General features: G+C 41.6%; 1 protein-coding gene across 6 annotated transcripts in view; it reads left to right on the forward strand.

Moving 5' to 3' along the window:
- The window catches only part of USP15 (ubiquitin specific peptidase 15), a 133598-nt gene that overhangs the window by 15772 nt on the left and 101043 nt on the right, over positions 1–16783 (forward strand). For all 6 annotated transcript variants that reach the window (XR_004372219.2, XR_004372221.2, XM_032769682.2 and 3 more), the window contains exon 2: positions 7393–7520. Coding sequence is in view for 4 of the 6 variants with exons in the window: in XM_032769682.2 (XP_032625573.1) it covers positions 7393–7520 (128 nt within the window). In the remaining 2 variants the exon portion in view is untranslated. The remainder of the gene's footprint in view (positions 1–7392; positions 7521–16783) is intronic.

Genomic DNA, 16783 nt, shown 5'->3' on the forward strand with positions numbered 1-16783 from the left:
TTTCTGTAGCAGGTTGATTTTTTACGGGGTGGAGTTGCTAGCCCCACGCCCAACCCTCCTCCTTTATCCTGACTTGGGACAGGCAGATGGCCCCAAAGGACCTCTCTGGTGGAGTTCAGTTACATGTGAGACAAAGAAATTCTCTGCTCTGAACTGAGTTTTCCAGATCTACAGTGATTAATATGGTCAAATACGTCCCTGAGATTAAGGTATTACATGTCTGCAAAAAAGTCTCCAAAATGATCAGTGTGTAGATTTGATAATTGAGCTGTTGTATTCACTTTGAGTTGCAAACAATCCAAAAACTTAAAGCATTTTTAGGAAATTGCTACTCTGTAACTTCTGTGGTAGAACAGAGCACTGTGCTTTATTGGTTTAGTCCACCCAGTTTTATCCATGGTGGTGGTAGTAGTAGTATTTATGTTGTGGTTGTGCTCAGTGTGTTTAGGCATACAGAGGATTAGTCAGTTCCTGGACCAGAAAGCATCAGTCTTAACAGAGCAGGCAGAGGGATACAACATCCGAGAAAAGTGGACAGAGAGAATACATGTTTCATTAGCTACAGATCTAATTTTTTGCAGGTTAAACTTGTATTTCTCCATGCAACCTGATCATCTTCAATTCCAGTATCCTTATGCCCTACCGTTGTAACATTTAACTTTACTTCAGTATAAACCTTGGGTTCTGAAAAACCCAGCTATTTCGTATTTTCAAGGAAAAAACTCAATTGTATGCTTTTTAGTTTTCATTTTTTCTTTCTTTATCACATTGAAGTGTTTATAACATAACATTTCAAAAATTTTTATACGTGAAATAACATTTTAGTAGTATTCAAATTTTAATTTACAGTTTTAAATTAAAGGGAAGGCTGAACAGATCCGTCTAATGTATAAGTTCAAACAGGAAGGGCAATGCACGGAGACTAAAGAGAATTGTGGCTAGTGGGTAAAATTAACTGTCATTGGATGTTGAAGAGTTAATAGATTTGTGAATTGTTGGGAAGTTCTTCTTTACTGGAAATTCCAAAATTTGGGAAGCTGGGATATTAGATAACATACTTCTATATAAAAGTGATAGCTAATCTTTTCAGTATTTATAATTTTGAATTCACTCTCTCAGTCAAACTGTTGCAAACCTGAAAGCTGCTGAGAATACTGCAAGTGGGCAATTAGTGTTCAGTGATTACCAAGCATTGGTGTAAGCATCGCTCAAGATGCTTAAAGATAGAATCACAGACTTTAAGGTCAGAAGGGACCATTACTGATCATCTAGTCTGACCTGCACAACACAGGCCACAGAATCTCACTCACCCGCTCCTGTAACAAACCTGTGTCTGAGCCACTGAAGTCCTCAAATCGTGGTTTAAAGACCTCAAGGTGCAGAGAATCTTCCAGCAAGTGACCCGTGCCCACGCTGCAGAGGAAGGCGAAACCCCCTCAGGGTCTCTGCCAGTCTGCCCTGAAGGAAAATTCCTTCCCGGCCCAAATATGGCGATCAGAATATCCGAGAATCCACTTCTTTCACCTGCTCATCTGGCTCAGGTGTTGAAGAACCCCGGAGCTGCAAAGGGGATATAGGGGGTGAGGGGCAGATGTGGGGTCAGAACTGATGGAGGAAGCTGGGTGACAGCTGATCTGAGGACAGAATTCAGGTAGGTGCTGAGGGGGGCAGACAAGGGGGAAGGACAGATGCGGGGATTGGGGTTTGGGACCAATCTCAACATTTTTTATGAAGTGGTTGGAAATAAAGGATTGAATAAACTGAATTAATGAAACTAGATAATAATTCTAGAATAAAATGTTGAGATTTTTAAATAGCAAGATTGAGATGGCTCTAGCCCTTGGAGCTTTGATGAGCCCAGCTGTGTGAAGTCTCTCAGGGTAGGTCTACACTGCAATTAAAAACCCACGGCTGGCCCATACCAGCTGACTGGGGCTCAGGCTGCAAGGCTGTTTAATTGCATCAGCCTGAGCTCTGGGACTCTTCCACCTCGCACGGTCCTAGAGCCCACATTCCTGCCTGATTCCGGAAGTCTACACTGCAATTAAACAGCCTGATAGCCCAATCCCTGGAAGCCAGAGTCAGCTGACATGGGCCAGCTGCAAGTGTCTAACTGCAGCGTGGACATGCCCTCAGTGGCTAATCACTCTCTAGTGGTGGCTGATGAAGCTGAGCTAATCAGAGAAGACTTTTAGTATAAAAAGTCACTTGCTAGGCGAACTCATGAGCCCCAAACAGAGGCAGCTAACAGGAGAGTTTTGGAAACAGTTTGGACCACGAGAGTGAGAGGCTTTCCTTGCACATTCAGTGGTACATGTGATATCAAGATGGCAAGCGGAACAAAGTCCAGATAGGTAATATATATACTTGTTTCTTTAAGAGAGCCAGTTTCACAAAGCTGAAAACAATTATGAGCCAAATCAGCTGGGAAGAAGAATTTAATCAGAAAAATGTGACTGATAATTGGGAATTGTTTAAGGACACTTTACTAGATTCTCAAAAAGCCACAATAGAGGAAAAAGGCTGTGCTGATGTGTGTAAAAAAAATAAAATAAAATAAAAGATGACCTGGTTTAGAGGAGAAATGAGAGCAGATGTAAATTAATATTTATTGTTTATTAATTACAAATGTAAAAAACGGAAAGTTGATGAGAATGAATACATATCCAAAGTTAAGAATTGTAGAAATTGATACAGATATCCAGGGGACACAAGGAGAAATGTATGGCCTGCGGAGTTATGGCTGATAAGGAGAAGTTTTTAAAATATATTAGGAACAAAAATAATCCTGACAATGGTATTGATTCATTACTAGATGGAGACAGTAGAATTATCAGTAATGCTGAAAAGGCAGAATTGTTCAATATATATTTCTGTTCTATATTTGGGGAAAAAACAGATGATGCATTATCATTTATATGTTGATAACACTCTTTCCATTCCACTAGTATAACTGGGGATGATTAACAGAAACTACTGAAGTTAGATGTTTTTAAAGCAGCATATCGTAGAATCTCAGGGTTGGAAGGGACCTCAGGAGATCATGTAGTCCAACCCCCTGCTCAAGCAGGACAAATCCCCAGACTTCTTTTTTTTAAGTCCCTGGTCCCTAAATGGCCCCCTCAAGGATTGAACTCTCAACCCTGGGTTTAGCAGGCCAGTGCTCTAATCACTGAGCTAGCATATCTCACATCCATGAATTTTAAAAGGGCTGGTTGATAGTTGGAAACTATTTGCTAAAATCCCCTTCCAGAACTGATCTACCGGAAAGGTAGCTTACTGGTATAGTTCAAAAGATAGAAGTCTGTGCTCGAGATCTGAAGGTACAGGATTCAAATTCTAATGACCTGTGTGGGAGACCTAATGGTTTCATCTGATAGAATTTGTTTTCCTGATATTTTTTAATATTTATTTTGGACAATTAAAACAGATTTTATAGTTTAAAATGCCTATAATCTGTAAACTGTGGTACGAAACAAAGCAAAATACAGGTATTCCACACTTGGGTCATTTATTGCACGTTTTGATTGCTAGTGTCACACACTGGCAGATTTGAAGGTTGAGAGCTATGCTAGCACAAAATGAGTAATTTAACCAAACCATTTTAAGTACTACACTTTAGGTATACAACAAGACACATTCAGCTTTCAGTTCCGTTACCAAATACTACAGATGGAGAAATAAAGTGAAAATTTGAGGGAGAATTAAAAACCATTATGGTTTTTAATGCAAGATGGATGGTTGAATGGGAGAAGTCACCTTGTAACATACAGTGGAAGAATGCATTCCTGAAGATGCATTCTACATCTAAAATGAGAACCACAGGAAGTTTACTCCTGGGGGAATTCTGTACCACTGCACATGCGCAGAATTTGTGTCCTCCACAGATTCCTTTGCTTTCCTGCAGAAAAAATGACTTTCTGGTGAGGGGAGAAAAGGAAAGCCACAAGAGCAGTCATGCGACAGTTCACATCAGTATTTTTCAGTGCCCAGGGCAGCCAGCAGAGAGATAAATCACTGTGGGGCAGAGGGTAGGCCTGGGGAAGACTTGGCTGGTGGCTCCTATCCTGACCAGGATCAGCTGCTAGTCCCGGCTCTGCTAGGGAGGATGGGACTTCCTCTTCCCTGGCATGGCATCCAGCACTGGATCAGACTCCACCCCTAGATTTCTCCCCCAGCTGCAGGAAGCTCTCCAAACTCCCCCCGCCCTCCCACATCACTCATTTCCTGCACCAATTGCGCCTCAGCTGCAGGGGGAGGGATCCCTGTGCAAGAAGCTGCTCCCCCATCCACCCAACGCCTGTGCATACAGTCCCCTCTTATCTCACCAACAGGACCGCTTAATTCAGAATTTTGTCAATTTTTAAAAGATCTGAATTCCTGTTTGGCCAGCTCAGCATCAATGGTTGCTCAGAGTGTACTGATATCTAACAGATGCAAAAGAAAGGAAAGTTTGAAAATAGTCAGTAGACTGGGAACTCATTTATTGCATGTGTTTTACTTACGTGCTTTTCATTTTTGGCAATGTTTTTATGTTTGAGGGGTAAATAGGCGTGCAGCACGTATTGCATAATATGTCATGCTTTCTATTTCATTAAAGTTTCCTAGCTTGCCTCCCTCACCCCACCTCTTTCCTCGGCCTTTTTCCAGAAAAAATGTTTGCTTCAGGGTTGGAGAATCACAGCATACCTGGTTCATTCACATGATAACAGATAAGTAGATGGCTTAGCTAACTAGTTTCTTGTAAATATTATGGAAGAAGTTCCACTTTAGGAAGTTTTAAGTGAATGAGGAAAGGGCAGTGGGTTTGCGTGCCAGCTCAGGATAATGTTCTGTTTATAGGCAATGTGAGGAACAAAGTGAGGGGAAGAGATTTGATTAAGTTGACAAAAATGTTCTCAAGGCTGACAGAACTGGTGGAGCAGTTCTGGAATTATCAAAGTTCCCAAAGACAAGGGTAGAAAAGTCAGGTGAAGTTATGATGGGCCTTTAAGGGTATGTTGGCACTGCATTTAGACACCTATGGCTGGCCCGTGCCAGCTGGCGTGGGCTAAGGGGCTGTTAAATTGTAGTGTAGATGCCAAGCCCAAGCTCTGAGACCCCGTGCTGGGGGCTGGGGATGTCCCAGAGCTCAGGCTCTAGCCTGAGCTAGAATGTCTACACTACAGTTAAATAGTCCCTTAGCCTGAGTCAGTCGGCATGGCCCAGTTGCATGTTTTTAATTGCAGTGTGGAAATATTTTAAGGGGTTCACAAAAACCTTAAATTTAATGTGACGGCAAAATGGGAGCTATTAGGCTCTGAGTACAAGTAGAAACAGCTTGATGTAGTGATAATGATGGCCTTAGGACAGCATTTTGCATCTCCTGAAGAAAAAAAGAAATGAGTGCAGGGGGTGCTAATGTAGAGGCTACATTAATCAAGACAGGAGATGAGTGCTGTGGCTGTGTAGAAAATGTTTGATTTTTGTTTTAAATGTGTTGAACACTGCCTGGTTGACTGCTCTGTGGGCATCAGAGTGGAAAGACTTGAAGACTGACAGGGAGAATAGAGGTTCAGCAATAACAGGCTGGAGGAGTGGAGAGTAGCACCAGCCCTGCTGGTACAATTTGTCATCTTAGTACATTTTTTTCCCAGTTCTGTTATGTTGTTCAAATTCCTGATTTCCCTGTTGAATAAAGAAGCTTCTTTGGATCAGTGGTTCTCAGACTTTTGTACTGGTGACCCCTTTCTCATAGCAAGCCTCTAAGTGCAACCCTCTTTATAAATTAAAAACATTTTTTTATATATTTAACATCATTATAAATGCTGGATGCGAAGGGGGTTTTGGGGTGGAGGCTGACATCTTGTGACCCCCCCCCCCATATAATAACCTTGCATCCCCCTGAGGGGTCCTGACGCCTAGTTTGAGAACCCCTGTGCTTAACAGTCATATGCCCCTTCATGCTTCGGCCACCATCCCAGAGGACGTGCTTCCATGCTGAAGATGCTCATTTAAAAAAAAAAAAAAAAAAAAAAGTTAGTTACAATTCTCTCCCAAGTTGTTCAGTCACAAATGTATGTCTCCGGCTCTATTTTACCCACATTCTGCCATATATTTCATGTTATAGTAGACTCGGATGATGACTCAGCGCATGTAGTTCATTTTAAGAACACTTTCACTGCAGATTTGAGAAAACACAAGGTACCAATGTGAGATTTCTGAAGATAGCTACAGCACTCGACCCGAAGCTTAAGAATCTGAACTGCCTTCCAAAATCTGAGAGGGATCAGGTGTGGAGCCTGCTTTCAAAAATCTTAAAAGAGCAACACTCTGATACGGGTATAGAACCTGAACCATCAAAACAGAAAATCTGTTGCTGGTGAGATCTGACTCAGATGATGAAAATGAACATGTGTTGGTCCACACTGCTTTGGATTGTTATTGAGCAAAATCTGTCCTCTGGAATAGTGGTTGAAGCATGAAGGGACATATGAATCTTGAGCGCATCTTGTGATGCTGGCTACAACAGTAGCATGTGAACACCTGTTCTCACTTTCAGGTGACATGAACAGGAAGCGGGTGGCATTATCTCCTGCAAATGTAAACAGACTTGTTTGTCTGAGCAATTGCCTGAACAAGAAGTAGGACTGAGTGGACTTGTAGGCTTTAAAGTTTTACATTGTTTTATTTATCACTTGTACTGATTTATAGAGGGTTTTGTTTGTCTTGAATTATAAATTTTGCTAATTTTAAAAAAGGTGGGCGGAATCAAGCAAACTGCACTGTGGAAGAAATCGGTTACGAAGGGATTAATATTTTTCATCTTGCGTTTTCTCTTTGGCTAGTTGCATAGATTCCTCCTTGGAGGAAAAAATAAGTTTCTTGGACCTTTAAAATCATCATATTATAGTTTTAAAAGTCACTAAATCAGGTTTGGGAATTGCATGAAGCAGAAAAAATCCAAGCTGACAATTGTAATGCTTTGCGTGTGCGTAGTAATGCTTGGCACTTCCAATCTGTGCAGAACTGCCGTATTTTTCAACTGACTGCACGATGGGTCAATGGGAATTTTGCCTTTACTTCATTAGGCGAAAAATTGAGTTCTGTGTAAAATACAATTCAAACTGAAAGTTACTTGTGTCTGAAAATTTGAACATGCTGTTGTAATGCTTAATCTTCCTAAAATTAAGAGATCGGGGGCCTGAGGAGTGATTGGCAGGGTGACTTTAGATATCTGCCAGTGCATTTATAGAGAGAGAGACGCACATTTTTAAGATTTCCGATAGATGGTGCCCCTTAAATCAGAGTAATTCACATGCATCTATCCTACCTTATTTTATGTCAGTTATATTAAAGTACTAAAACCATGCTTCAGATTTTGCCAGTAATTCTCTGTTTTCTCTTTTCAAGGTATTTAGTGGATAGTCGCTGGTTCAAACAGTGGAAAAAATATGTTGGGTTTGACAGCTGGGACAAATACCAGATGGGAGATCAGAATGTGTACCCTGGTCCCATTGATAATTCTGGACTTCTCAAAGGTAATTTATTAATATTTACATGGAATAAAGATGTAAACTTAAACTTATAGTTCAGTAATCATTGTTCTCATTGATGCAATTTTACTCTGTTGCAGTAATACATCCCACTTTGAATTTCTTAAACAGTTTTGTATATTTATCTTTGGTAACTTTCAATTACAAAAACAATGTGTCTTTATTAACATTTAGTTAATGTAAACATAGTTTGCTCAGTCAGTGATAGGGTACCCATATTCTTAATGCTTTATTACAGTTCAGAAATTGGATTGTTATAATATTAGCTGTGGCCTCTGTTATAGTAATATCAGTATTTGATAACATATAAGGTTCTTTTGATTTTCTGTCTGATTAGCTTAAGGGTAGCATTGAATCAGTCACAGAGGTTGATAAACTCAGTGCAAATTCACTAATATAAGCCCTTGTATGTATGCAGAAGTTGCACTGCTTCTACATAAAACATTTTTAAACAAGTGCAAAATGCTGTGTGTACACTCTAATTTAAAACAGGCTTATTTCATTTTGCTTAAGTTGATTCCTAATTGACTTAAGCAGAACTGAAGTGCTCACACAGCCTTTTGCACTGGCATAAACTAAATTGTGTTAAAATTACACCTTGAGGCTATGTCTGCACTACACATCACTGGCAGCAGCGTTTAGGGTACATGTAGCTACAAGCCTCTGTGAAAAGACTGCTGTGTCCACACTGCAGGGTGTAGCTACACATGTCAGTGAAAGACTCTGGCATAAGGGAGACATTGGGGGAGAAAAGCTTTAGCAGCTCTGTGGTGCCAGAGCCTTTCACCCTCAGTGGGTAAAGGCTCCAGCAGTGGGGTGCTGACTGGAGGTGAGAGAGAGCTCAGTGATTTGAGCATTGGCTTGCTAAACGCAGGGTTGTGAGTTCAGTCCTTGAGGGGGCCACTTAGGAATCTGGGGCAAAATTAGTACTTGGTCCTGCTAGTGAAGGCAGGGGTCTGAACTTGATGACCTTTCAAAGTCCCTTCCAGTTCTATGAGATAGGCACATCTCTATATTAAATCCTTTTCCCACTGCTCCTGTGGTGGGGACAGGCTCCAACGGTAGGGAGCTGGCAGAGCCTTTCATCCCCACCAGAGTCTTCCCATGCAGCAGGGAAATGCTCTGCAATAGAGAACTGTCCAGGCTTTTCCCCATTGCCTCGCCTTGGCAGAATCTTTCCCTATTGACATTCTTTTCCTGCACAGGGGAAAGGCTCCAGCAGTGGGGATGCAGCGGAATGTTATACTGCTAAAAATATGAGCAAAGACAGGGAGGCATGGCTTGGGCGAATAGAGAGCCATGTAGGGTATGTACTCACATGCCCACATCCTTCAGGTGTGTCTTTACTCACTTAAGCCATGTCTCACTGCTAGTTATACCTGTGCTAGGGGGTCTACATGCATAGTTGATCTACATGCTACCAAAAGCAGTGTGCAGTGTAGCGGTGCCTTAGTTAAACTGGTGCATCTTCCTTATGTAAACAGGCCCTAAAACCTTATTGCAGTGACCTCTGAGCACATGAGCAAGATGCATTGTATGGTTCTATGACTGTCTAAAGAAGTTTCCAAAATGAAAATGTGATAATTTAACATTCCTTTATCACTGCCTAAATTAGGATCAATTTAACAAAAATAGTTTATAAAAACTGATACTATTATAATTATTACTGATCGTAGTAATTTATGGTAGTGTAAATTTGTCACTTTCAGTGGCTTCAGAAAAGTATAGCGTAACCTTATAGTGACTGTGATTTTCCTCACACACGCACACAAAAAATATGTAATTCTACTCAGTTATCTTTGCTTGGTAGGTTGTGTAATGTTAAAGATCCCCTTCTTCATAAGAAATATCATATATCAGAGCAATATCAGCAGGTAGGTCTAGATCCAGTGGTTCTCAGCCAGGGGTCCACGGTCCCCTAGGAGCCTGTAAGCAGGCTTCATGGGGTCCACCAAGCATGGCTGATGTTAGACTCGCTAGGACCTAGGGCAGAAAGCCAAAGCCCTGTCACACAGGACTGCAGCTTGGAACTCTGAGCCCCACCATGTGGGGCTGAAGCCGAACCCTAATCAGCTTACCTTTGCAATGCCCCCTGTGGCATGGGGCCCTGGGCAGCTGCCCTACTTGCTACCCCTTAATGCCAACCCAGGCTTTTATATGTAGAAAAACAGTTGTGGCACAGCTAGGCCATGGAGTTTTTATAGTATGTTTGAGGACGGAGGGGGGTCTCTACAGAAAAAGGCTGAGAACCCCTGGTCTAGACCAATATTCTGTGTTTGACAGTGGCCAGTACCAGATGTTTCAGAAAAAGATGCAACACTGCCCCATGCATCCATGGTCCCCTGCAATACAAAAATTAAACAGTTCTATCTAATCCCAGGCAGGTGGTGATTTGGTTTATGCTCGGAAGCATGAGGATTTACATCCCTTATGCTAGTGGTCCCCAATGTGGTGCCCGCGGGCACCGTGGCGCCCACATGGGCATTTATGTGCACCCGCCTATTGCTCAGCTGGGGAAAGAAGCCATGGCTCTGCGGTTGCGGGGGTCAAAGAACTCCAGGGCTGCAAGTGCCAGTGCTCTCTGTCCCTGGCAGGCACAGGGCTGCAGCTTCTTTCCAGCTTCAAGAAGAGAAGCCACGGCCCTGTGCCTGCCGGGCACAGAGAACTCTTGGGCTGCTGGGCACAAAGAACTCCAGGGCTGCAGGCTCCAGTGTTCTCTGTCCCCGGCAGGCATGGGGCCCGCCTAGTGCCCAGCAGGGGAGAGTTTCCAGGGCCCCTCGCCTGCTGGGGACAGAGTACTCTGGGGTTGCAGGCTGCGCAGCTTCTCTCAGGCTTCTCCCTGCACTGCCCAGAACTGCTGCCAAAAAAAAAAAAAATACTTTAAACCACTTCGCCTCTGCAGAATGGACCAAATGCTGCCCCGTAGCATGTTCTGACACAGGCACCTGCTTGCTTCAGTGGTGCCTGGAGCCAGCCCTGTATGTGAGTATTCTTCCTGCACTGATACTGCTGTTTTCTTGTGCTTTGCAATTTATTTATTTTTTTTTAACATCTTGCTCCAAAGTGAGTGTTTCAAATAAGAGACAATGTACATATTATTTCAACTGAGAATGAGAAGAATATTAAATATGATGTTTTTCATATTATTTAATGTACAAATACAAAATAAGCCTTGAAAAATTGTTGATGCTCGCCACACTCTTCTGAAAACATAAATGTGCTACTGGCCACAAAAAGGTTGGAGACCTCTGCCTTATGCAGTTTTATTTTAAACTTGTGGTTTTGAGTAGTGCTTCTGGTAAGTTATATATTTTTCGCTCAGTGAGGAGCAGCTGTTGCAAGATTAAGATAAGTTGCTGCTAATTCATTCTTTCCACATTGTCTGTTTTTGCTCACTCAGAAGGAGGAAGGAAGATGATTTGTAACTGGGGCAGTAGCATCGCTGTAGTTAAGAACAAAGGAACAGCCATATTGCTTGAGAACAATGCTCCATCTAGCTCAGTATTCTGTGTCTGACCATGGCAGATGCTTCTGGCAGTTGGAGTTGTAGGTATACCCAGAGCATGGAGTTGCATCTCTGACTATCTTGGGTAATTGCCATTGATGGAACTATTCTCCGTGAACTTATCTAATTCATATTTGAACCTGTTTATACCTTTTGGCCTTCACAACATCCCATAAGAATGAATTCCACAGGTTGGCTATGCATTGTGTGAAGAAATACATCCTTTTGTTTGTTTTAAACCTGCTTCCTGTTAATTTCATTGGGTGATCCTTAAGTCTTGTGTTATGTGAAGGGATAAATAATGTTGCCCTGTTTGCTTTCTCCAAATCGTTCATGATTTTGTAGCCCTCTATACTATGCCCCCTTAGTCGTCTCTTTTCCAAGCTGAATAGTTGCAATCTTTTTTCTCTCTCCTCATATGGAAGCTGTTTCATACCTCTAATCATTTTTGTTGCCTTTCTCTGCACCTTTTCCATTTCTAATATATCTTTTTTTGATATGGGACAACCAGAATTGCACACAGTATTCAAGGTGCGGGAATACCGTGTAGTTTTATAGTGGCATTACGATATTTTCTGTCTTATTATCTATTCCTTTCCAAATGGTTCCTTACATTCTCTTAGCTTTTTTGATTGCCGCTGCACACTGAACTGATATCAGGGATAGTTCTCTGAAAATAACTCCAAGACCTCTTTCTTAAATGGTAACAGCTAATTTAGATCCTATCATTTTGTATGTATAGATCCTTTGGGAGATGCAGCTATTTACCTTTCTCAATTGTAAAAACTGACCGTTTATTCCTGTCCTTTGTTTCCTATCTGTTAGTCAGCTACTGGTCCATGAGCAGACTTTCTTTCTTATCCCATGATTGCATAGTTTGCTTAAGAGGCTTTGGTACGGGACCTTTTGAAAGTCCACATACATTTATTGACTAGATCACCCTGGTCCACGTGCTTGTTGACTTCCTCAAAGAATTTGAATAGTTTGGTGAGGCATGAATTCCCTTTCAAAAGCCATGTTGACTCTTCCCCAACATATTGTGTTTTCCTGTGTGTCTGATCATTCCGGTGGGTTTTTTTGTTTTGTTTTACTATAGTTTCAACCAATTTACCTGATACTGAAGATAGGCGTACTGATGTGTAATTGTCAGAATTGCTTTTTTTAATAATTGGCATTGCATTAGCTCAGTGGTCTCCAATGCGGTGCCTGCGAGCGCCATGATGCCTGCTGGGGCATTTATGTGGCCCGCCCAGTGCTCAGCAGGAGAAAGAAGCTGCGGCCCTGCAGTTGTCGGGGACAGAGAACTCCAGGGCTGCGGGCGCCAGTGCTCTCTGTCCCCGACAGGCGTGGGGCCGCGGCTAAGCCGGAGAGAAGCCACAGTCTCGCGCCTTCCAGGGACAGAGAACCCCAGGGCTGTGGGCGCTGGTGTTCTCTATCCCCAGCAGGCATGGGGCTGCGGCTTCTCTCCAGCTTCAAGAAGAGAAGACGTTGCCCTGTGCCTGCTAGGGACAGAGAACTCCAGGGCTGCAGAGAAGCTGCGGCCTCGCACCTGCCGGGGACAGAGAACACCAGGGCTGCAGTGAAGCTGCGGCCTCGCACCTGCCGGGGACAGAGAACACCAGGGCTGCAGCGAAGCTGCGACCCCGTGCCTGCTGGGGACAGAGAACTCTAGCGCTGCAGGCGCCAGTGTTCTCTGTCCCCGGCAGGCGTGGGGCCCGCCTAATGCCCAGCAGGGGAGAGAAGCCAGGGCCTTGCGCCTGCTGGGGATAGAGTACTCAGAGGTTGCAGACTGCGGGCGCTGGTGTCCTCTGTCCTCGCAGCTTCTTGCTGCACTGCCCAGAACTGCTGCCAAAAAACAAAAACAAAAAACATGCTCCACCTCTGCAGAATGGACCGAATGCTGCACCGTAGCATGTGATGCCACAGGCACCTGCTTGCTCCACTGGTGCCTGGAGCCGGCCCTGTATGTGAGTATTCTTCTGACACTGATACTACTGTTCTCTTGTGCTTTGCAACTTATTTTTTTTAACATTTTGCTCCAAAATGAGTTGTTCAAATAAAAGACAACGTACGTATTATTTTAACCCAGAGTGGGAAGAATCCTATTGCTTTATTGAAAATAAAAGGAAATGTGTTTGCTTATTGTGTGGGAGTGCTGTTGCGGTGCCGAGAAAACATAATGTCAAACGTCATTTCCAAACTAATCGTGGCTCTTTTGACATTAGCCATCCACTTAAATCTGAGTTGAGAGAGAAGAAAATTAATCAACTCAAATCAAACCTATCTGCCCAGCAATCTGTTTTCACTAGACAAGTGGTAAAGTCTAAAAGTGCTACTATTGCTTCCTTGAAAATTGCTCATCTGCTTGCAAAGAAGAAAAAACCCGTTCAAGATGGTGAATTGTTGAAGGAAGCATTTTTGATGGGTGCTGATTGCCTGTTTCAAGGATTTCCTAACAAGGATGAGATTTTGTCGGCAATACAAGACTTGCAGTTATAAGACAACACAGTTACAAGGATGATACATGCAATTTCAAGCGACATGCAAACTCAGCTAAAGGATGACTTGGAAATGTGACTGGTTTTCACTGCAATTCAATGAGTCGACAGATATATCGGATACAGTACAGTTGGGGCAGTTATGATGAGAATGGTATTTAATGACTTCACCGTAAAAGAAGAGTAACTAAAAGTATTGCCTATGAAAGGGCGAACAAAGGGTGAGGACATTAATAATTTATTCAAATCATATGCATCATCAATTAGTATGCCACTACACAAGCTGTCTGCGATCACCACTGATGGGGCACCAGCAATGATGGCCAGCACCAATGGATTCATTGCGTTCTGTAAGAAGAATGAATCCTTTCCGAACTTTGTCTTATCATTGCATTATCCACCAAGAAGCTTTGTGTCAAAGTTATCTTTTTAACATGTCATGAATGTCGTTATTAAAATAATTAACTCTATTCGAGCGAAACCTTTGCAACACCGACTTTTTTTAAGGCCCTGTTGGAAGATGTTGATGATAAACAATCTGATCTTATCTTGCACACACTAGTACGATGACTGAGCAAAGGTAAAGTCCTTGCATGTTTTTTAAGCCTAATAGAAGAGATCAAAGAATTTTCTGAAGTCCACAAATCAAAACTTCGAGCAACTAGAAGACTCCAGCTGGTTAATGGACTTGGCTTTTCTTGCCGCCATCACTGACAAATTGAACGTTTTAAATTTGAGCTCCAGGGAAAAGACAAACATGTGGCTCAAATGTAAAATCATTCAAAGCAAAACTGATCTTGTGGATGTCACATATGAAGACGAAGTTTCTTGAACATTTCCCAAGTATGGAGAAAACGGTTTGTGACAGTGATTTTAACCAATCACCATTTGTTATCCACATTCAAACACTTCTGGAACAATTTGAAAAGAGATTTCAGCAGTTCACCATCACTGAGCCTGTAGTTGCCTTTCTTGTGAATCCTTTTACTTGCCAAATAGAGGTAACAGAAATGGCTACATTGTGAGTCTCATTCAAGTAAGAACAGAAGACGTGGAACTGGAGATTTTGGACCTTCAAAATGATATTGTTCTAAAATCCGGCGCACCAGATGAAAACTTTTGGAATCTGGTTGACCGGAAGAAGTTTCCTACCTTAAAAAATGTAGCATACAAAATAAAATCTTATTTCGGTTCCACTTATCTGTGCAAAGTTCTTTTTTCAACAGTGAACATCATAAAATCAAAATACAGATCTCAGCTTACAAATGCCCATCTTGATTGCTTATGAACGGAAATATCATTCTACTCTCCCAACTACGAAAAATTGGCTGAAGAAATGCAGTGCCAAAAATCACACTGACTTTATTAGAAAAATCATGTGAATTAATGATACCTATTTTCCATTAAGTGCTGATGAGCACATATTAACTCACGTTTAACTTTTTTCATATTTGTTTGTTTATTGAAATACAGATACAAGTAACAATACAAAGAATATTTTTAATTAACCGTAACTGGCTATCCATGTTAAAGTAAGAATAATAAATATATTTGGACCAGCAGTTCAACAATGTTTTACTTTTTTAGAATAAATAAGATGAAAACTGATATTTATTTTGTAAAAACTCCTTAATTTTTCATACAGGTAGATAAAAAAGAACAAATTCACATGGTAAGGTGAAAGAGTAATTGACGAATAATTTAATACCTTTTACATGTACAATTACCTTTTTTATCTTATGGATTCATATATTATGTAATATTAAACATCATGTTTTTCGTATTATTTAATGTGCAAATACAAAATAAGCCTTGAAAAATTGTTGATGCCCGCCACACTTCTGAAAACATGAATGTGCTACTGGCAACAAAAAGGTTGGGGACCACTGCATTAGCTACTCCCCAGTCATCAGGTACAGAGGCTGATTTAACCAACAGATTACATACCACAGCCAGTCTGCAATTTCCTGTATGGTGAATGCCATCTGCTCCTGGTGATTTATTACTGTTTAATTTATCAACCTATTCCAAAACATCCTCTGTTGACACCTCAATCTGGAACAGTTCCTCAGGTTTGTCACCTAAAATGAATTGCTCAAGTGGGGGAATCTCCCCCATGTTTCTCTGCTGTGAACACCAATGCGAAAAATTCATTTAGCTTCTCTGCAACCGCCTTGTTTTCCTTCAGTTCTCCTTTAGCTCATCGATCTTCCAGTGGCACCACTGATTGTTTGGCAGGCTTCCTGCTTCTGATGTAGTTAAAAGAATTATTGCTGTTAGCTTTTGTCTTTTGTTAGTTGGTCTTGAAATTCTCTCTTGGCCTGCCTTTTATACTTGACTTTCTAGAGTTTTGCTCCTTTTTATTTTCCTTACTAGGATTTGACTTCCAATTTTTAAAGGATTCCTTTTTGCCTCTTACTGCCTCTTTTACTCCACTGTTTAGCCATGGTAGTCTTTTTTTTTGTTCCTATTACTGCTTGGTAATTTTTTATTTGGGGTATGCATTTAGTTTGTGCCTCTATTATGGCATTTTAAAATAGTCTCTGTGCAGTTTGCAGACATTTCAGCCTGGCGACCATTTCTTTTAATTTCCGTTTAAGTAGCCTTCTCATTTTTGTTTAATTCCGCCTTTTAAAGTTAAATGTTACTGTGGGAGATTCCTTTAGCACTTCCCCCCCCAACAAATGTTAAATTTAATTACCTTATGGTCACTATTACCAAGCAGTTCAGCTATATTTGCCTTCTGGACCAGATCCTGTGCTCCACTTAGGACTGAATCAAGAATTGTGTCTCTCCTTCTGGATTCCAGGACAAGCTGCTCTAACCAGCAGTCTTTTGTGGTATCTAGAAGTTTTCTCTCTCATCACTTCCTGAAGTGACATATACCCAATCAATACAAGGACAGCTGAAATCCTCAGCTGCTATTGTTTTCTGCATTTGGAGCCTCTCTAATCTCCCTGAGCATTTCACAATAAGCTTATGAATGTTGGAATGCAAGCCAAAATACGGAAAGAACAGGTTAAAAAATATTAAGGTAAGTTAGATGTATTCAAATCATCAGGGTCTGATGAAATTCATCTTAGTGAATCTAAGGAACTAGCTGAAGCAATCGTGGAACCATTAGCAATTATCTTCAAGAACTCATGAAGGATGGGCAAAGTCCCAGAGACTGAACAAGGGCAAACATAGTATATGTCTTTTTTAAAAAGGGGAACAATGAGGACCCAGGGAGCTATATATAGACT

The sequence above is a fragment of the Chelonoidis abingdonii genome, chromosome 1, assembly GCF_003597395.2.
Source record: "Chelonoidis abingdonii isolate Lonesome George chromosome 1, CheloAbing_2.0, whole genome shotgun sequence".
Taxonomy (NCBI): domain Eukaryota; kingdom Metazoa; phylum Chordata; order Testudines; family Testudinidae; genus Chelonoidis; species Chelonoidis abingdonii.